This window comes from Podarcis vaucheri (genome assembly GCF_965113315.1).
Source record: "Podarcis vaucheri genome assembly, chromosome: 16".
In the NCBI taxonomy this organism is placed as follows: domain Eukaryota; kingdom Metazoa; phylum Chordata; class Lepidosauria; order Squamata; family Lacertidae; genus Podarcis; species Podarcis vaucheri.
Window position 1 is genome coordinate 9,208,282 of NC_138754.1, and position 22,317 is coordinate 9,230,598.

The 22,317-nt window shown below is 48.4% G+C and overlaps 1 protein-coding gene across 1 annotated transcript in view; it reads left to right on the forward strand.

The window, feature by feature from the left end:
- The window catches only part of CHRNB2 (cholinergic receptor nicotinic beta 2 subunit), a 33,656-nt gene extending 12,172 nt beyond the window's left edge, over nucleotides 1-21,484 (forward strand). Inside the window, exons 2-6 of the mRNA XM_082202303.1 lie at nucleotides 3,340-3,485; nucleotides 6,801-6,845; nucleotides 8,235-8,344; nucleotides 10,896-11,910; nucleotides 20,064-21,484. Of these exons, the coding sequence (XP_082058429.1) occupies nucleotides 3,340-3,485; nucleotides 6,801-6,845; nucleotides 8,235-8,344; nucleotides 10,896-11,910; nucleotides 20,064-20,234 (1,487 nt within the window). The 3' untranslated portion in view covers nucleotides 20,235-21,484. The remainder of the gene's footprint in view (nucleotides 1-3,339; nucleotides 3,486-6,800; nucleotides 6,846-8,234; nucleotides 8,345-10,895; nucleotides 11,911-20,063) is intronic.
- The last annotated feature ends 833 nt before the right edge of the window (nucleotides 21,485-22,317 follow it).

A 22,317-nucleotide genomic window follows, 5' to 3' on the forward strand; every position in this document is an offset into this window, starting at 1 on the left:
TGCTGGAATGACTGCTACCTGGTGGCAGTAGAGGGAGAGGAGGCCTGATGCAGCTGGCCTTTCAAATTCTATTTATACTGCCGTTTTAATGTATTTCTGATGGCTTCCTTTTAGCTGTGCTCATCCTTACGGCGTGTGGTTGTTTTTAAGTGGTCTTTGTGCGTGAGGCTAAAAGGGCTTTCAGAGTTAAAAGGCACACAGACTCCACTCACCAAAACCCCGAACAACACCAAGTGTGGGGATATAGGCGCACACACAGGAACGACAAGAATATTACCGTGTTGAAGAAGGAGGTGCAGAGGAGAGTTAGGAACGAGATTTTTGAAATAGGCCTCCTTTGTGACATCTGGGAAGAAAATTTGGCTGGTGGCCCTTGCTATGTACTACCACACCAGGTCCAGCTTGACCTGTTGGCTTTCAGCTTGTTATCCAGCAGCTAAAGGCAAAAGGAGGCCAGGAAGAAACAAACAAAAAGAGTTGATAATCATAGGTGGGATGTGACTCAGATAATGCTGCAGCCACGATGAAGGCTGGTCGATTCAGGCTTTACCTCAAGAACTTCTGCCTGCCTTCAGTCAACTCCCCACCTGGCTGCCTTCCCACTTACTCCCAGTTCATGGGGTGACACTGTCTGTCACCTTCCTCCTCCCTAGTCTTAGGAGGAGGGTGAAGGGGGCAAAATTCGAGCAAGCTGGCTCCACTTACCATTGGCTCTGGTAAGGTAAAGGGAGCCCTGACCGTTAGGTCCAGTCATGACCGACTCTGGGGTTGCGGCACTCATCTTGCTTTATTGGCCGAGGGAGCTGGTGTACAGCTTCCAGGTTCCATGCCCAGCATGACTAAGCCGCTTCTGGAGAACCAGAGCAGCGCACGGAAATGCCGTTTACCTTCCCGCCGGAGCGGTACCTATTTATTTACTTGCACTTTGGCGGGCTTTCGAACTGCTAGGTTGGCAGGAGTTATGTACAGTAGGTTTAGACAAATGCGTGAAAGATCAGGTAAAGGCTACAGTCAGAGGTGGCAATGCTACTGAATGCCAGCTGCTTGGAATTACAAGGGCATAAAGGTAAAAGGACCCCTGACCATTAGGTCCAGTCGTGACCAACTCTGGGGTTGCGGTGTTCATCCCGCTTTATTGGCCGAGGGAGCCAGCGTACAGCTTCCGGGTCATGTGGCCAGCATGACTAAGCCACTTATGGCGATCCAGAGCAGCGCACGGAAACGCTGTTTACCTTCCTGCCAGAGCAGTACCTATTTATCTACTTGCACTTTGACGTGCTTTCAAACGGATAGGTTGGCAGGAGCAGGGACTGAGCAACGGGAGCTCACCCCGTCGCAGGGATTTGAACCGCCGACCTTCCGATCGGCAAGTCTTAGGCTCTGTGGTTTAACCCACAGAGCCACCCGTGTCCTTATTGACTCTGGTGCCATGCGTGGATTCGGAGACTGGAAGAGCAAGACACACACAGCCTGCATGTCTACTCAGCTGCAGCCTTGGCTCTGCTCAAGGGCTGCTGGATCAGAGCAGGCCGTAATTCTGAGCAAGCTAAGAGCTGGTGACATTTTAACAGCCTGCCAAAATGGGCTCATGAATGCCTGGGGATTAGCTATCCATCAGGAAGCTGGCTTGGAAACGAGCCTGTTTGAGAGGCTGTTGCTTGTGGTCAGGGGAGCTCCTTGTGGAGAGGAGAGAAAGAGAGACTCAGGACGGGCCCCTGAATCCCTCCCCAAAATAGTCCTTTTTCGTACAAATGTTCATTGGCTTAGGGCCGTTTCTGTCACAAGATGTGACCGAAAGGTGTCTTGAGGAAAAGGGAATAGTGATCCCATTCTTGAGTCTCCAGCTGTTGTTGGACTACAACTCCCATCATCCCTAGCCACTGGTCCTGCTAGCTAGGGATGATGGGAGTTGTAGTCCAACAACAGCTGGAGGCCAAAGTTTTGGAAACACTGAACTAGAAGAAGAGATGGAACTAGAAGAGAAAGTCCCTACCAGAGAAGGACAGCAGATCCATCAAGTTGATGGATTGTGTGGAAATGGCTAAAATGACCGGAAGAATAAGAAAACAGGAAGACCAAAATTTTAATAAGGAATGGGGGAAATGTATACCCTATCTTTTACGTTCTGCCCGGATGCTGAGGTCCAGCGCCGAGGGCCTTCTGGTGGTTCCCTCATTGCGAGAAGCAAAGCTACAGGGAACCAGGCAGAGGGCCTTTTCGGTAGTGGCGCCCGCCCTGTGGAACACCCTCCCATCAGATGTCAAAGAGATAAACAACTACCTGACATTCAGAAGACATCTTAAGGCAGCCCTGTTCAGGGAAGTTTTTAATGTGTGATATTTTACTGTATTTTTGGTTTCTATGGAAGCCGCCCAGAGTGGCTGGGGAGGCCCAGACAGATGGGCGGGGTATAAATAATAAATTGTTGTTGTTGTTGTTTTAAATGTTTGTTTTCCTTCTTGGATTGTACCCCCAAGTGTGTTTTATAAGCTGGTCTCCAACCGTAATTAATAAACTATCTATCTAACCTATCTTAAAAAAACCATTGTAAACAGTTAAAATTGTTACTAGGATTGGAATATCACTTGTAGTTTAAGGGTGAATTTTGGACACAGTGGAGAAGTAAAAGATGTGGATTGTCATAAAAGATGCAGGAGGAAACGATTAACAACAGGACCCACAAATGGGAGGAGGGGTCCAGGAGATTCCTTGGAATCTTATTTCCATGTTGTACGTTCGATATGTGAATGTAAAGTTTTAATCTTAAAAACAATTTTTTTAAAAAAAGAGGAGACACTGAACGAGAGGGAGGCTCACTGATATTTAATACAGACACGGTAGCTCAACAAAACCTGCGTATTAATAGGCAGTCAAGTGTCTGAATACCAATCACTGAACATCCTGATTTAGAAAGCTGTATGGCTCACTGGTGAAAAGAGATAAGTAGGTGAAATATACTCGGAGTCGATAGTGGATTTCATGCTCTTTCTTCAGCTCATAGTGGTGAGGAGGAATGGAAGTTGTCCCAGAATGTCTGCTTTATATACATTATTTACACAATGGGCCCCACGTGATTGGCTAATTCTGGAATTCTCCTGTAGGCCAATCAGGTTGTGGATTCACTTCCGCCTGGAGCTGGATTGGGTGGCTCCTGTGGACCAATCAGACTGCTGCATTCTGAACCCTATTGTTCTAGGACCAATCAGACTGCTGCATTTTGGATCCTATTCAACTCAGTACCAAACAGTAGGGATGTCTGCCTTGTTGTGCATATGCTCTGTGTTCGTTCTGAACGGTGTTTGCTTTACTCTGCCTGCTTCCTTCTCCACCTCCACGCAGGGACCCTGGGCACAGACACGGAAGAGCGGTTGGTAGAACATCTCCTGGATCCGTCACGGTACAACAAGCTGATCCGCCCGGCCACCAATGGATCCGAGTTGGTCACTGTGCAGCTGATGGTATCATTGGCCCAGCTCATCAGCGTGGTACGTACCAAAGATGGGGAACTGGGAACTGCCAAACGGGTCAAAATGCTGTTCAAAGCAGAGGTCTTCTGTAAGTCTGGAGAAAGCTTCCTTCCTGGAGCTGCCCTTTTAGAATCATAGAACTGCAGAGTTGGAAGGGAACCCCAACAGTCATCTAGTCTAACCCCCTGCAAGGTGGGCATCACAGCGAAGGAATCCCTGACGGATGGCCACCCAATCTCTGCTTCGCCTTGCTGAGTTATATTCCTGTGTAGGAATCATTTTGGAGAAAATCTGGCCCTTTTTTAGGTCATCCTCCTTGGTATCATTGGATGCGGGTGGCGCTGTGAGTTAAACCACAGAGCCTAGGACTTGCCGATCAGAAGGTTGGCGGTTCAAATCCCCACGACGGGGTGAGCTCCCGTTGCTCGGTCCCAGCTCCTGCCAACCTAGCAGTTTGAAAGCAAGTCAAAGTGCAAGTAGATAAATAGGTACCACTCCGGCGGGAAGGTAAACAGCGTTTCCATGTGCTGCTCTGGTTCGCCAGAACCGGCTTAGTCATGCTGGCCACATGACACGGAAATTGTACGCCGGCTGCCTCGGCCAATAAAGTGATATGAGCGCTGCAACCCCAGAGTCGGCCACAACTGGACCTAATGGTCAGGGGTCCCTTTACCTTTACCTTACCTTGGTATCATTATATGTGTCTTTCTCAGCCAGTCTGTTTCTGAATGTTTCTAGTCTTTCTAAAATTTTAGCTTGGACTGAGGATGGGAATGACCAGAATTGACTTAGAGTGTTTTCTTCTATAGACAGATAGGTAGCCGTGTTGGTCTGCCATAGTCAAAATAAAAAAATTCCTTCCAGTAGCACCTTAAAGACCAACTAAGTTAGTTCTTGGTATGAGCTTTCGTGTGCATGCACACTTCTTCAGATACACTGAAACAGAAGTTGCCAGATCCTTCTATATAGTGAGAAGGTGTGCCCCATATATAGGGGTATTTCTCATATATATATATATATATATACATATATATATATATATATATGCAGGTTTTGGTGTCTTCGGGTGTCTTCCCGTGTAAGAGTCGGGGTGTCTGTGCGACGTTTCGACGAGGTCTCACTCGTCATCTTCAGGCTGGTGCTTTCGGCTTCTTGTTACTGGAACAGAGCAGAATCTGGTGTTTGAGTTCCTATAAATACTGTTGAGGGGTGTGGTGTATAGCCTCCAACGTTCTGGGTAGAGAGGAAGTTCCTAGATTAGTGTGCCTTTTCTTCTTTTGTTCCTTAATTACTTGAGGGATATCTTGGGTGATTTCATGAGTGATATTCTAAATGCAGCACAGCCATCTTCTCAGAAAAACTCTTCACAAGCTCAAGAGGTCAAGACACGAGAGCTTTAGCAACTAATCTACACTTAATGACCCACCCAGTGATATTCAAGTAATTAATGACCCACCCAGTGATATTCAGAATATCACTCATGAAATCACCCAAGATATCCCTCAAGTAATTAAGGAACAAAAGAAGAAAAGGCACACTAATCTAGGAACTTCCTCTCTACCCAGAACGTTGGAGGCTATACACCACACCCCTCAACAGTATTTATAGGAACTCAAACACCAGACTCTGCTCTGTTCCAGTAACAAGAAGCCGAAAGCACCAGCCTGAAGATGACGAGTGAGACCTCGTCGAAACGTCGCACAGACACCCCGACTCTTACACGGGAAGACACCCGAAGACACCAAAACCTGCATTCCTATACCCGTGAAAATCTACGAAAGCATATATATATATATATATATATATATATATATATATATATATATGGGTATTTCTATATATATAGGGGTATTTCTCATATATAGTGAGAAATACCCCTCCCTACCTTCTCACTATATAGAAGGATCTGGCAACTTCTGTTTCAGTGTATCTGAAGAAGTGTGCATGCACACGAAAGCTCATACCAAGAACTAACTTAGTTGGTCTTTAAGGTGCTACTGGAAGGAATTTTTTTATTTCTTCTATAGAGAAATTGTCCTTTTGCTCGCTCACAGGGCATTGCAAATCGTGTAAGGGCGTGCTTTTACTTTTTAATTTTGGGGTCTCTTGTTTATGACCTTTTGGAGTTGGTTCTCCTTTTTGGATTTTTCCTGGTCCTCTTCTACCGTTGGCTAACCACACTTGGCATCAAAGAGGGTGGGGGGGGGGTCAATGGTACAATATTTTCAAAGAATCTTCGTATTGCTATCCTTTCCTTTAAGAAGAGATGTCTTGATCTATGGATAAATTTGGCCAAATTTTGATCTTGAAAGGAGATCATTGCTCGTACCAAGTAACCATCATAATGTAAGTACTCTCTATAACATGGTGTCATCCCGCCCAAAGCTTGTGGTACTACAACTCCCACCAGCTCTGACCATTGGCCAGGCTGGCTGCTGCGGGCTTGAGCTTGTGTTCAAAGAAGATTGGACAGGAGCTATCCGTAGCTACTGCCCACAATGTCTCCACGACTGATGGCAGCAATGCTACTGCAATGCTAATCCAGAATGCGGCAGCTAGACTGGTGACTGGGAGTGGCTGCCGGGACCACATAACACCGGTTCTGAGAGATCTGCATTGGCTCCCAGTACGTTTCCGAGCACGATTCAAAGTGTTGGTGCTGACCTTTAAAGCCCTAAACGGCCTCGGTCCTGTAAACATGAAGGAGCGTCTCCACCCCCATCATTCTGCCCGGACACTGAGGTCCAGCGCTGAGGGCCTTCTGGCGGTTCCCTCACTGCGAGAAGCCAAGTTACAGGGAACCAGGCAGAGGGCCTTCTCGGCGGTGGCGCCCGCCCTGTGGAACGCCCTCCCACCAGATGTCAAAGAGAACAACAACTACTACCAGACTTTTAGAAGACATCTGAAGGCAGCCCTGTTTAGGGAAGCTTTTAATGTTTGATGCGTTACAGTATTTTAATACAGTGGTACCCCAGGTACTCTTCAGGTTATATACGCTTCAGGTTACAGACTCCACTAACCCAGAAATAGTACCTTGGGTTAAGAACTTTGCTTCAGGATGAGAACAGAGATCGCGCAGTGGTGGCGCGGCGGCAGCAGGAGGCCCTATTAGCTAAAGTGGTGCTTCAGGTTAAGAACAGTTTCAGGTTAAGAACGGACCTCCGGAACGAATTAAGTTCTTAACCCGAGATACCACTGTATTTTGTTGGAAGCCACCCAGAGTGGCTGGGGAAGCCCAGCCAGATGGGCAGGGTATAAATATTATTATTATTATTATTATTATTATTATTATTATTATTATTCTGATGCCTTTTCTTTTGCTTCTGTTGACAGCACGAGCGGGAGCAGATCATGACCACCAACGTGTGGCTGACCCAGGTAAGTTGCCTGCCACCACTCCTCTCTTTATTTATTTACTCATAAATAGAACCAATGTGCCCCTTTTCAATAATAGTGGTTTGCTTAATCACTTACCTTCTGCTGCAGTTGGAAGCAGGAAGGGGGAAATGAGCACCATGTGGGACACTATCTAGACCAGAGGCTCCAGCTGTTGCAAAATGCTGCAGGGAGACTGTTGATGGAGACAACCACCAGTGCATCATCCATCAATCATCAGTGCTCAAAAGCTTACACTGGCTGCCCATACACTACCAGGCCTGATTCAAAGGTCTTGCATTAATTTACAAGCCCCATAACAACCAGGGTTCAAGATATCTCAAGGACCACTCTGATTTCTCATATCACTGCCCAGTCACTGCGGTATTTGGGGGAGTCACTGTTAGAGGTCCCCCATAACTCAGGTGCACAGCCCCAAGGAATCCTGGGAATAGTAGCTTGTTAAAGGTGTCGAGAATTCTTACCAGCTCCATCTGGTACACTGGTTGAGACCCTACCTGCCTGCAGACTGTCTCGCCAGAGTGGTACATGCTGTGCTTTTTTTTCTTAAAAAATGTTTAGGGGTACTCTCATCTCCCTACTCATATTGAAATACTGCCCCTCAATGAGACCAAACTTAGATTCACAAAATGTTTAGGGGTATGCGTACCCCTGCGTCCCCCCAGAAAAAAGCACCGGGTACATGATCTGGTTATCTGCCGCTTGGACTACTGCAATGCACTCTACGTGGGGCTGCCTTTGAAAGTGACTTGGAAACTACAACTAATCCAGAATGCGGCTGCCATACTGGTGACCTTCTGATCAGCAAGTCCTAGGCTCTGTGGTTTAACCCACAGCGCCACCCGCATCCCTGAATAAACGCCACCCGCGTTTATGCTGAATAAACGCCTGTAAATAATGCTTACACATGTCTTTGGTGCTGTGACTCGGACTTCTCACGACGGAAGTGGCGGACAGAGACATGTGTAAGCATTATTTACAGACGTTTATTCAGCATAGTTCAGGAACAAAGGAAAAACATGTCTGCTTCCCTTCGTGTCCGACAAAAGAGCAAAGCAATAGCAATATACAAACGGACGTTCCCAGCAAGCCTGTGCTGGAAGTAAACAGGCATGTGACACACAACAGTCATGCCTGTTTCTTTTAAGGTGGAACAGAACTATATCCTAATAGAACCTCGCAAGCCACATGCATCTTTTTAATACTAAAAAAACCCAAAATAAGCCACTCTCACCCACCTGGAGATTCAGGACCTCCCCCTGCCACCTGGAAGGAGTGAGGCAAAACTGGAGACTTCAGGTCAGGCTTGGGGATTTGGCCATCCCGACTGTGTCAAGCACCCCCCCAGCTCTCTTTCTCTCTCCATTGCAGGAATGGGAGGATTATCGCCTTACGTGGAACCCAGAGGAGTTTGATGACATGAAGAAGGTGCGGCTGCCATCCAAACACATCTGGCTTCCGGATGTTGTGCTCTACAACAAGTAGGTGCACCTCGGCATTCTTTGCCCTGGGTCTAATGCTTGCGGATCTCGGACGACAATCGTGAACCTGCAGTTCATGGGCTGTATTAGGACTGCAAAACCATCTGGAGGGGCCCGCCTGGCCCCACCTTCCTCCTTGTCACCATGCCGCGGTATCAGAAGAGCTTTCAAAGCCAGGCGTAGGGGACCTTTGGCCTTCCAAACGTTGCTGGACTACAACTCCCATGAGCCCCAGGAAGCATGGCTAATGGGCAGCGATGATGGGAGGTGTCGTTCAGCAACATCTGGAGGGCCAGAGGTCCCCTACACTTGCTTTTTGGGGGGGGATTTGATATCCTGCCTTTCACTCCCCTTCAGGAGTCTCAAAGCGGCTAACATTGTCCTTTCCCTTCCTCCCCCACAACAAACACTCTGTGAGGTGAGTGGGGCTGAGAGACTTCAGAGAAGTGTGACTGGCCCAAGGTCACCCAGCAGCTGCAAGTGGAGGAGCGGGGAAGCGAACCCGGTTCCCCAGATTACGAGACTACCGCTCTTAACCACTACACTACACTTGCCTGCTGCTAGATAGGGATTGAGGTGGTTTAAAAGCAGGTTAGAAAGTGGAACATGCTTGTGTGTGTGTGTGTGTGTGTGTGTGTGAGAGAGAGAGAGAGAGAGAGAGAGAGAGAGAGAGAGACTGTGCATGTTTGAGAGTGAGTGTGTATGTGTGAGAGACAGAGTAACTGTACGTTTATTGGATCTGAAATGATAATAATAATAATAATAATAATAATAATAATAATAATAATAATTTTATTTTATACCCCGCCCTCCCCGGCCAGAGGTGGGCTCAGGGCGGCTAACACCAATAAAATAAAATCACAATAAAAACATAATAGGGGGAAAAGAGAGGGAGGAAAAAAAACCCAATTTAAAATACAGGTTAAAATGCAGCCTCATTTTAAAATAGCTGATAAAGCAAGACCATAAGGTGAGGGAAACATAAGGGTCAGACTGAGTCCAAACCAAAGGCCAGGCAGAGCAGCTCCATCTTGCAGGCCCTGCAGAAAGATGTCAAGTCCCGCAGGGCTCTAGTCTCTTGTGACAGAGCGTTCCACCACGTCGGGGCCAGTGCTGAAAAGGCCCTGGCCTTAGTTGAGACCAATCTAACCTCCTTGAGGCTTGGGACCTCCAAGGTGTTGTCATTTGTGGACCTTAAGGTCCTCCGTGGGGCATACCAGGAGAGGCAATCCTGTAGGTACGTGTGTCATAGGCCGCAGAGGGCTTTAAAGGTCAAAACCAGCACCTTAAACCTGACCCTGTACTCCACCGGGAGCCAGTGCAGTTGGTTCTAGAAAAAGAGGTGCCAGAACTCGCCACAAATGCCTCACTTGTTCTGTTAGAATGGCAATGGCGCCCACCTGAGAGGTGCTGGAACTGAGTTCCAACTGAAAGCCCTGGTTTCCGCATGGAACTGTAGAGTAAGAAAGGACCATGAGAGTCGTCCAGTCCAACAGGAAATAGTTTTTAATTGTTTTTATACAGGAAAGCGCTTTTAAAGACCAATTTTCTTCATTTCATTGTTTCGGCTGTGGAGGTTCCTACTGTGAAAGCGCTTCAAACTATATTATGGGCCACGATTCATAAATAGAATCAAACGGATAAAAAGGCAGGTCCGGGTGGCTTGCGTTATGAGGAATGTGTGGATGGCATGGGTAGGCGTTTGTGCGTGTGTGCACACGGTGCGTGAGCTCTGATCTGTGCACCTGCACCGCCAGGCTTTGGCGAATCGGATCCCTCCCCTGGTTGCCGTGAATAAGCAGATCAAATGAAAGGAGCGTTCTTACCAGTTAGTTTCTTTAATAAACACAGCAAGAGGCAAAGGAATGCATATCTCTCTAGAAATGGCGGTGCTCCCAGTAAAGGTTTTCCACTCCTTTGGCCCCATTAATCTGCGTCACTCCTACGTCGGGTAACTTGTTGCCGCTGCGCTCTCTGTTTTATCACTCTTGGAGCCCGTCTAGTCCTAGGCAAAAGGGGGTCTGGAATGCTGTCCAAGGACACTGAATCTGCCAGCTGACCCTCTGCTGGTGTTTCCTCTTCTAGCTGTTCCTTATCCAGTATTTCCCAGCTTTTCACCTCTGGACTCTGCCCTTCTGCAAACCACTGTTCTAACTCAATACTGTCCTCCTGCCCTTGGGAAGCTTCAGGAGAAGGGGTCAGCGGCTCCCCCCATTCCTCCTCCGACCAGCCTCTGACATGCACCCTCTAGAGCAGGGGTAGGCAACCTTAGGCCCAGGGGCCGGATTTGGCCCAATTGCCTTCTCAACCCAGCTCACGGACGGTCCGGGGATCAGCCGGTTTTTACATGAGTAGAATGTGTCCTTTTATTTAAAATGCATCTCTGGGTTATTTGTGGGGCATAGGAATTTGTTCATTTCCCACCCCCAAAAAAATATAGTCCAGCCCACGGTTTGAGGGACGGTGGACTGGCCCACGGCTGAAAAAGGTTGCTGACCCCTGTTCTAGACCAACAATGAGCATTGCTTCCCCTTCTTCTCCCCTCCCCCAGCGCCGACGGGATGTACGAGGTGTCCTTCTACTCCAACGCCGTCGTCTCCTACGACGGCAGCATTTTCTGGCTCCCTCCGGCCATCTACAAGAGTGCCTGCAAAATCGAGGTGAAGCATTTCCCCTTTGACCAGCAGAACTGCACCATGAAGTTCCGCTCGTGGACTTACGACCGGACGGAGATCGACCTGGTGTTGAAGAGCGAGGTGGCCAGCTTGGACGACTTCACCCCCAGCGGGGAGTGGGACATCATTGCCCTGCCGGGACGGCGCAACGAGAACCCCAACGACTCCACCTACGTGGACATCACCTACGACTTCATCATCCGCCGCAAGCCGCTCTTCTACACCATCAACCTCATCATCCCTTGCATCCTCATCACCTCCTTAGCCATCCTAGTCTTCTACCTACCTTCCGACTGCGGCGAGAAGATGACCCTCTGCATCTCGGTCCTCTTGGCCCTCACCGTCTTCCTGCTCCTGATCTCCAAGATCGTGCCGCCCACCTCGCTGGACGTGCCGCTGGTGGGCAAGTACCTGATGTTCACCATGGTCTTGGTGACCTTCTCCATCGTCACCAGCGTCTGTGTGTTGAACGTCCACCACCGCTCGCCCACCACCCACACCATGCCGCCCTGGGTCAAGGTGGTCTTCCTGGACAAACTGCCCACCCTCCTCTTCATGAAGCAGCCCCGGCAGAACTGCGCCCGCCAGAGGCTGCGCCAGAAGCGGCAGAACCAGGAGCGGACGACCGGGAGCTTCTTCCTCCGCGAAGGAGCCAGGTCCTGCACTTGCTACGTCAACCCGTCCACGGTCAAGAAGTTCGGGGCGGGGAGCGGCGGTGATGGCGGGGGAAGGCCCTTTACGGAAACGTCGGAGCCGGGAGTCAACGGTTACCGGGACAGGCCGGGTCAAACGGTGCCACCGCCAGGCCCCTGTTGCTGCGGCCTGGAGGAGGCTGTCGACGGAGTACGCTTCATCGCGGATCATATGAAGAGCGAAGACGACGACCAGAGTGTGAGTGTCTGGAAGGGAAGGGGCTTGAGGGCAGGGTGGTGGGCTTTGGTGGCCTTAAGTCAGTCTTGTAAATAACATACCCGCCCAAATTTTTCTGAAGGAGCATCTCCACCCCCATTGTTCAGCCCAGACACTGAGGTCCAGCGCCAAGGGCCTTCTGGTGGTTCCCTCACTGCGAGAAGTGAGGTTACAGGGAACCAAGTGGAGGGCCTTCTCGGTAGTGGCACCCGCCCATCAGATGTCAAGGAAATAAACAACTGTCTGACTTTTAGAAGACATCTGAAGGCAGTCCTGTTTAGGGAAGTTTTTTATGTTCGATGTTTTTATTATTATTATTATTTAAAGTTTTTGTGACAGAAAAAGGAGTAAAAACTAGGAAAAAAACTTACAACCACAATCATTCAAAATAATTCAAATTACAAACACTATAATTTTACTTTTATCTCACATTCTCAATAATTTTCCAAATACCACCCCTCCCCCCACCCGACTTCCCCTCACCCATGTGAGATCTTATTGGCATTTGTATTATTGTTTCTTGTTGTCTTAGCAGTTATTTATACTTAATAGTCATATCCTTTATAATATGATCTTGTAGCCTTGTGCGTCTTTCCCTTTACGTTTATGTTAAACTTAATTTCCATATCCATATTTTTTCATATATATCGCTACACACTCCCATTCTCTCTTTAACTTTTGCTTGGGGCAGCCCCTAATTGATGCCGTTAACTTTGCCATCTCCATAAATTCACCATTCTCCATTCTGAAATATTTTTCCTGTTTTCCGTTTTTTTTGCCACTAGTAATCTAGCCGCTGCTGTCACATAGAGGAATATCTTATTTTTATCTTTCAGGATATCGTTGGCTGGTTTCATAGTGTTTTTAATATTCTGTTGGGAGCTGCCCAGAGTGGCTGGGGAAATCCAGTCAGATTGGTGGTGTATAAATAAATTATTATTATTATTATTATTATTATTATTATTATTATTATTATTATTATGAAGAAGAAGAAAATAAGGACGTTCTATTCCAAAAGAATACTAATAATTCCCCACCCATTTGACTGTGCTGCCACAGCCACTCTGGGCGGCTTTCAACATATACAAAAGCATAAAAAGCATTTATACAGGACTGCCTTCGGATGTCTTCTAATGGTTTTGTAGTTACTTATCTCCTTGGCTCGGGGGTCACTCCACACCCACCAACATGTCTCTGATGAAAATAGGGACGTCCTAAGGGAAAGTGGGACATTCCGGGATCAAATCAGAAACCGGGATGGCTTCTCCAAATCAGGGACGTCCCTGGAAAACAGGGACACTTGGAGGGCCTGATATAAGCCCACAAAAAGTTACTGTGCTAGAAAAATGCAAACTGTGCATAGAAGTAGTGCGACTCATGCATGCAACACATAGGCGATTAATATACACAGAACAATAATTATACATACTTTATCAACCTTCTGAGAAAAACATTAAACAAAGCCACAGAGACTTGCAAACTACCCAGCCTAAGATGAACTTATATTGTCTGGTTTCAATAGAGTTTTCAAATGCTTAACTCAGTCTTTTAGATAAGTTCATGAAGATACCAACAAAATGTAAGTCCGGTGTTATTCACAATACCAAGAGATGCTAGTGGAGTTGTAGATAGATGTTAATGAAGTTGTGTACGACAGGGTGCCGGTGTTTTGCACCTGCTTCGCCCTGCCAGTCCAAGTAATCAAGAGGCTGCTGTTTGCCCCCGATGGAGCCCTTTAACTGGGGCTTGCAGGTAGCACACTCCCAAGATAATTTTCCGGGCTTCTTCAGTGGTCTAATCTCAAAGTCTTGATACGTATATTGATATTCAGTCTTATAGAGAATATTGTTTCTTGGCTTAAGCTTAAGAGACTGATTTGCTTTGTTTAATGTTTTGTATATTTCTCAGAAGGTTGATAAAGTAAGTATAATTACTGTTCTGTGTATATTAATCGCCAACGTGTTGCATGAGTCGCACCACAAAAAGTTACTAGCTTGCTCTCTCTGTGTGTGTAGGATACTAGCGCTGCCATTCCTGCTCACTCCTCCAACCCCCCCCCATTTGCCAACCCCACTCCCACTTCCCCCGTTATCCCTCACCTATTCCCTTGCAGATCCTCTAGCCTCCTCTGCTCACAGTTTTCTGAAAGAGCCCACCCCCCGAATCAAAGTTTTCCCCAATGCCTTTTAAAGGAGGGTAGGTGCTCCAGAGAGCGGTCATCTGGTCCAACCCCCTGCAATCCAGGAATCTCAGCTAAAGCTTCCATGACAGCATCCTTTAGTCCCAAGACGCCTGATGGGACTTGCTTTCTAATTTATTTTTTACCACATATACATACAGTGGCAATGATCTCTGGGTGAAAACCAATCTGCCAGTCTTTGACATAAAAAGAGCCCCTGCTGGACCAAGCTGATCACCCATCAGATGGGCAGGGTATCAATAATAAGATTATTATTATTATCTAATCCTGAATCCTGTTCCCCAGGGAGCTCTGAGAATTGTAACCATGTGAGGGTCACAGGAGTTTCCTAACAGCTCTCAGCACCCTTAAACTACAGTTCCCAGGATTCTTTGCAAGTGGAGGAACCATGAGCATTTAATGTGATATCGCAATTGCTTTCAATGTGTGGTCTTGGGCTAAGGTTACCAGATTTTTTTCAGTGAATCCAGGGACACTTTTCAACTTCCTATTGAATAGATGGATTTTGTCAGGGGACTGATTTGTAAATCCGGGCACTGTCCCTGGGAAACAGGGACGTCTGGTAACCTTACCTTGGGCTATGTAGAACTTCCTTGTTCAGGCACAGTCTACCTTCGAATTCCAGTAGCTGGGGAACAAACTCAGTGGTTGCCTTTAAGGGTTCGATTTGGACACTTCTGCCTGAACACATTACAGTGGTACCTTGGGTTAATAACTTAATTCATTCTGGAGGTCCGTTCTTAACCTGAAACTGTTCTTAACCTGAGGTACCACTTTAGCTAATGGGGCCTCCCGCTGCTGCCACACAATTTCTGTTCTCATCCTGAAGCAAAGTTCTTAACCCGAGGTACTATTTCTGGGTTAGCGGAGTCTGTAACCTGAAGCGTCTGTAAACCAAGGAACCGCTGTATAACTCGACGCTTCGTTCTGATAAGTCAGGGCACTTCTTACAAAGCTTTCCCCACCATATCTCGAATCATCACCTCCTGAAACATGATGCACTGTTTGTTTGGTGTTTTTTTTTTTTAGAAAAAGGCTGTGGCAATTTCCCATCCCTTAGATGTTTCCTGGGGGAGACACAGCTCTTCCTTGCTTCTTCCCCATCTCCCTGCCGCCTCTCCTTTGCCAAGCCCTGAGTCAGAATACCCTGTCCTTTACTGACCTGTTCCCCACCTCCGAGCGCAGGGCAGCTGTGTTCTCCAACTGAGACACCGGCGAGCTCCAGAATCAATATTTCCCTTCTGCTCGGCTGGATCCCTGTGCTGAAGGCGCATGAAAAATTCATGTGCAGTGAGATATGGATGTAAGGGAGGGAGAGACCGAGAGAGAGAAGTCAGGGAAAACAGACTTATATTTCTTGGAGGTCTGCTGCTTTGCTGGTGGAATAATAATAATAATAATAATAATAATAATAATACAGTGGTACCTCAGGTTACATACGCTTCAGGTTACAGACTCCGCTAACCCAGAAATAGTACCTCGGGTTAAGAACTTTGCTTCAGGATGAGAACAGAAATCGTGCTCTGGCAGCACAGCGGCAGCAGGAGGCCCCATTAGCTAAAGTGGTGCTTCAGGTTAAGAACAGTTTCAGGTTAAGAACGAACCTCTGGAACGAATTAAATACTTAACCTGAGGTACCACTATAATAATAATAATAATAATAATAATAATAATAATAATAATAATAATTTGTACATTGCCCATCTGACTGGGTTGCCCCAGCCACTCTGGGCAGCCTCCAACATACATAAAAACATAATAAAACATTACAAGGGGTGCTGGGGGTGTTTTGGGCATTTGTCCAAGTCCTTCCCCCATCCATCTGAGGCCAGAGAGCAATGGGTCAATGGTAGCCCCCGCCAACGACGACTTCCTCACCAAAGCAAATCATTCATCTGATCTGGTAGCCTTCCCAGAAACTATTTGCAGAAGGAGATGCTCTATGCCCACTGGACCAGGGAGGTGTCAGGTATGAAGCAGTTGCCATAGGAACCGAGAGGAAGGGGAACCTGGAACAGCAGCAGAGTGATGTCACTGCCCCAGGCTGTGCTCTGAGGCTGCAGGTTTGGGGCCAAGCCAGCTGAGCACTGATGGGGGGTGGGTGGGGAGGAGACTGGAGAGACTCTCCCTTCGTCACCTGCAGTCGAAGGCAGGAATGCTTCTGAATACCAGTTGCTGGAAACTACTGGAGGGACGCGGGTGGTGCTGTGGGTTAAACCACAGAGCCGAGGGCTTGCCGATCAGAAGGTTGGTGGTTCAAATCCCCGCAATGGGGTGAGCTCCCGTTGCTCGGTCCCTGCTCCTGCCAACCTAGCAGTTCGAAAGCACCTCAAAGTGCAAGTAGATAAATAGGTACCACTCCGGTGGGAAGGTTAACGGCGTTTCCGTGCACTGCTCTTGTTTGCCAGAAGCGGCTTAGTCATGCTGGCCACATGACCCAGAAGCTGTGCGCCGGCTCCCTCAGCCAGTAAAGCAAGATGAGCGCCGCAACCCCAGAGTCGGTCACGACTGGACCTTATGGTCAGGGGTCCCTTTGCCTTTACCTTTACTGGAGGTGAGAGGGATGCAGGTGGCGCTGTGGTCTAAATCACAGAGCCTAAGGCTTGCCACCATTGCTCAGTCCCAGCTCCTGTCCACCTAGCAGTTCAAAAGCACGTCAAAGTGCAAGTAGATAAATAGGTACCACTCTGGCGGCAAGGTAAATGGCATTTCTGTGCGCTGCTCTGGTTCGCCAGAAGCAGCTTAGTCATGCTGGCCACATGACCCGGAAGCTGTACGCCGGCTCCCTCGGCCAATAAAGCAAGATGAGCGCCACAACCCCAGAGTCAGCCACGACTGGACCTAATGGTCAGGGGTCCCTTTACCTTTACCTTATAGTGCAAAGGTAAAACTTAGATTTAGCACTCTGCCCAATTTTTGCCCTGCTCATCACTGGTGTGTGTGGCCCCCAGAATGCGGCCCTCAGGGTGAAAGAAGTCTCCCCATTCCTGAGCCAGCCTTTATGATTTGCATTTTACAAATTTCCATATAACCCACTTAATAGAATAAAACTCTCTGAGGCTTTAAAGACACTCTTGTGGGCAATGAGAAGTGAACAATAAGCAAATATGCCTTTTGGCACAAAGTTCCCAGTCTTCTTGCTTTTTCCTGGCAAAGGATTTGGGTCTCACCCTTGAGAACTGGCATACTTCAAAAAATAAATCTTAAAAACCCCATGTAAACATGGGTCCATGAGAGATTGCACACTTAAATATAATTGGAAGCTGAGCTGGAGCTGAGGATGAGTATATCCTCTGTGTACTGTGTTTGAGACTCCCTCCCCATTCTCCCAGTACAGGTATGGCCCATACAGAGAATTTAGAAGCCTTGGAAACCCAGCTTTCATTTAAAAGCATATCCAGGGCTCTAGCCCTCATGAGAATGAAGATAAAATTGACCCAGAGCAGAAACCTGAAGGACTTTCCTGGTTTGCCAGCAAACCAGGCTTCAGATAGCCTTCAGGGAGCTGTCATTTCAGAGCCTAGGGCTTGCCAATCAGAAGGTTGGCAGTTCGAATCCCTGCCATGGGGTGAGCTCCCATTGCTCGGTCCCTGCTCCTGCCAACCTAGCAGTTCGAAAGCACGTCAAAGTGCAAGTAGATAAATAGGTACTGCTCTGGCGGGAAGATAAACCGCATTTCCGTGCGCTGCTCTGGTTCACCAGAAGCGGCTTAGTCATGCTGGCCACATGACCCGGAAGTTGTAAGCCGGCTCCCTTGGCCAGTAAAGCGAGATGAGCACCGCAACCCCAGAGTTGGCCATGACTGGACCTAATGGTCAGGGGTCCCTTTATCTTTACCTAACACAACTGTAAAGGGTGCAATCAACACAGGCAACTCTATTGTTGTTTTTGTTTAATGCTAACTTTACTATTCTGCTTTTCACCATCGGTTTGAAGGCAGTTTGCAAAATTAGCAAAAAAAAACTTCCTAAAACAAAAGCAATAATTAAAACCAGCATTACAAAAAAGAAAGAAAGAAAGAAAGAAAGAAAGAAAGAGGAGGGGAACCCGAGCTGAAACCATTTTTAAAAGCAGGCTAAACAGTCTGCTCTTTAAAATATTTAAGCAGGTCTTGCCTCTCCCAAGGGCCGTCCCCCCCCCCACAATCCTGGGGGGGTTAAGGAGGCTAATTACCCCCATCATAGCCTCCAGATTACTTCGTGTGGGTCAGAGAGATGTTATTGTCAGCCATCTTCCAATGCGCCCCCTAGTGGCCCCCCCGGTACCTATTTATCTACTTGCACTTTGACGTGCTTTCGAACTGCTAGGTTGGCAGGAGAAGGGACCGAGCAACGGGAGCTCACCCTGTCACGGGATTCAAACCGCCGACCTTCTGATCGGCAAGTCTTAGGCTCTGTGGTTTAACCCACAGCGCCACCTGCATCCCTAAAAAAGTAATATAGACACCAACAATTGGGAAACACTGGCCTGCAGGTGCTTTGATTGGGGAACAGCCTTTGCCAAAGGTGGTTATGGACTTTGAAGACACTCGAACTCAGGACAAAAGGGAGAAATGTGCTAAGAGGAAGGCACGTTTGGCAAACCCTCACTGTGATGAACTCACACCCGGGAACCTATGTCCCCACTGTGGAAGGATGTGTGGGTCCAGAATTGGCCTCCACAGTCACTTACGGACTCACTGTTAAAACCGTGTTTATGGAAGACAATCTTACTCAGCTATGAGTGATCGCCAAAGAAGAAGAAAGAAGAAGATCAACAGCAGGTGGCGCCAGAGCCGATGGCAGGCAAGGCCAGTTGCTTCTGCTCTTCCTTCCTGCTCTGTTCTACAAGGGCAAAACTGAGACCCAAGAGGAGAAAACTAACAGCCTGGGCTATCCATTGGACTGGCTGTAAGGAAGCAGGAAGGGGCCTGACCAGGAGTGTGGTGGCAAATTCAGAAGTGCGGGGTCCCTTCAAGATAGTCACAGAAATGGCCCCTCATACACCCCTAAGATTAGACAGCGATCATATAATTACAGTGATACCTCGGGTTAAGTACTTAATTCTTTCCGGAGGTCCGTTCTTAACCTGAAACTGTAGCTAATGGGGCCTCCTGCTGCCCCTGCACCGCCGGAGCACGATTTCTGTTCTCATCCTGAAGCAAAGTTCTTAACCTGAAGCACTATTTCTGGGTTAGCGGAGTCTGTAACCTGAAGCGTATGTAACCCGAAGTACCACTGTATACAATTATGCAATAACCCTGGGCAACCGGGGGGGGGGGGGTGGCACTCGGTGGATCTTTAAACCCCGGCACTGCATATGCTTAAGACAGCCCAGATTGGACTTTCTGTAGAGTGTGTTTTGTTTTTGTTTTTGTTTTTTTGTTTTGTTTTGTTTTGTTTTGTTTTGTTTTGTTTTGTTTTACCTTACCTTACCTTACCTTACCTTACCTTACCTTACCTTACCTTGGGACGCGGGTGGCGCTGTGGGTTAAACCACAGAGCCTAGGACTTGCCGATCAGAAGGTCGGCGGTTCGAATCCCCATGACGGGGTGAGCTCCCGTTGCTCGGTCCCTGCTCCTGCCAACCTAGCAGTTCAAAAACACCTCAAAGTGCAAGTAGATAAATAGGTACCGCTCCGGCGGGAAGGTAAACGGCATTTCCGTGCGCTGCTCTGATTCGCCAGAAGCGGCTTAGCCATGCTGGCCACAGGACCCGGAAGCTGTATGCCGGCTCCCTCGGCCAATAAAGCGAGATGAGCGCCGCAACCCCAGAGTCGGTCACGACTGGACCTAATGGTCAGGGGTCCCTTTACCTTTTACCTTACCTTACCTTACCTTACCTAGATCTGGCACCTGTTTGGTCGGAAGCGGGCCCACGCACAACAGGTGCTTGCCAAGCCAAAACGGGTTCCAGCTGACAGGTGCTAACTTCCGTATCCTTGCCCTTTCCCCAGGTGAGTGAGGACTGGAAGTACGTTGCCATGGTGATCGACCGCCTCTTCCTGTGGATCTTCGTCTTCGTCTGCGTCTTTGGCACCATCGGCATGTTCCTGCAGCCTCTCTTCCAGAACTATGCCACCAACTCCCTCTTGCAGATCAACCACGGTGGTTCCGGCTCCAAGTAGCAACTGGACTCGCCCTTCTCCTTTGCCAAGCTTTTCAGAGCGAGCGAAGAGAGGCGGGCCAAGGAAGATTAAAGAGAGAGGGAGGGAGGAGGGAGGGAGATGGAGCGGGACAGAGAGACACCCTACCCGATCTCTACATTTACGGACGCCGGCCTGAGGTGCGCTCAATATGGGATTGTGGGCCCTTTCCCCTGCTGTCTGCCATTGCCCCGGCTCAAGCTTCAGTACTGAGAACAGAGCCTTGCTTGCAGAGAAGCAGACCAGAGCTAAAACGACAATACTGGAATAGGTTGGTTTCTTCCGGGCTGCCAGGATGATATGGTAGCTCAACAGTAGAGCACCTGCTTTGCATGCGGAAGGTCGTAGGTTTGATCCCCGGCTTCCCCACTTAAAAAAAAAAGAGGTGGTGGTGGTGGAAAAGGTTGCAGCAGGGTCAGGCCTGGCTGTCTGATCTGCTTATTTTAGGCAGCTTCCTCCATTCCCATTGATCGGAGGTGTCAGTTCCAAGCAGCCAGGAGGTGTCAGTTCCTTCCAAGAGGCTGAGGTCAAGTTCCTGGACGGCTGTCTGGATGCGTTATGGGGCACAGGGGGCAGTGAGTCTTGCAGCCTCGAGGGCATTTTGGACACAGACTACAGCTTTCTCCCTGCCCCCCACCCCATACTCCCTGGCTTGTGCCAATTACGGGGAACCAGCTCCCAACTCAGGGATAAAATAATCAGATGATCTATGTGTCTATATATAATTAAATATCCACATCTACACCCTCCATCTCTGAGGAGCAGCTACAGATTGGAAGGCCACCCTGGGGCGCAACCCTTGGCGGGGAGAGGTGTGGGGTGGGGAGAGCTTGGCAGAAAAAAAGGACATTTCGCAGGGGGGATTCCTAGGACCACCCGTGAGATTTGACCAATTCATCCACAAGGTCAGGTGGCAACCCTGCGCGAAGAAGGGACTCTCGGGATCTCTCAGGACAGACTGATGCCAGGACCAGCTCCCCTAACAATATATGTGTTTGTGGCCAGAGGAGATGGAGCGTAGACTGGTGCTCCAGCCAGCCAGGGTCCGGTTCAGGCGGCTTCTTCCACTCTGGGCCATCACCAGCAGCCTCGGTAGAGAGACCAGTGTCCCCCCACAGAGCCATTGGCTGTGTCTTCCTGACCCTGTCCTCCTCTGCTCCTGAAAAGCCAAACGCTGACACCGCAATACCAATAAAATAGGTCACATAGATGGGAGAGATTCCTTCTTTCGGTTCAGCTGTGTGCGAGTGGTTGTTTTTTAAGCGTATTTCAAGGTTGCGGGCAGGTGAGGTCCCCAATCCTGCAGGTTAATAATAATAATAATTTATTATTTGTACCCCGCCCATCTCATAGCTGTCAACTTTCAGATTTGAAAATAAGGAATCAGCAGTCTCGAAAATAAGGGATCAGCAGCCTCACCTGTCTACGGGACAGGTCTACGGGATATCTAACAATCTGGGATAGCAGCGGGAAGCAGCGGGAAATGGTGCTGTAATAAGGGAATTTCCAGCAAAAAAAAGGGAAGGTTGATAGCTGTGGCCCATCTGGCTGGGTTTCCCCAGCCACTCTGGGCGGCTTCCAACAAAAGATTAAAAATACATTAAAATGTCAGACATTAAAAACTTCCCTAAACAGGGCTGCCTTCAGATGTTTTCTAAACTGTGAAGGCCAAACCAACATCCTGTTTAATCTACAGATAATAGTAATAAGGGCTACCTCTAAAGGTGACCCGGAAACTACAACTAATCCAGAATACGGCAGCTAGACTGGTGACTGGGAGCGGCCACCGAGACCACATAACACTGGTCCTGAAAGACCTACACTGGCTCCCAGTATGTTTCCGAGCACAATTCAAAATGTTGGTGCTGACCTTTAAGGCCCTAAACGGCCTTGGTCCAGTATATCTGAAGGAGCGTCTCCACCCCCATTGTTCAGCCCGGACACTGAGGTCCAGCGCCGAGGGCCTTCTGCCATTTCCCTCGCTGCGAGAAGTGAAGCTACAGGGAACCAGGCAGAAGGCCTTCTTGGCAGTGGCGTAGCGTGGGGGGTGCAGGGGGGGCACCCA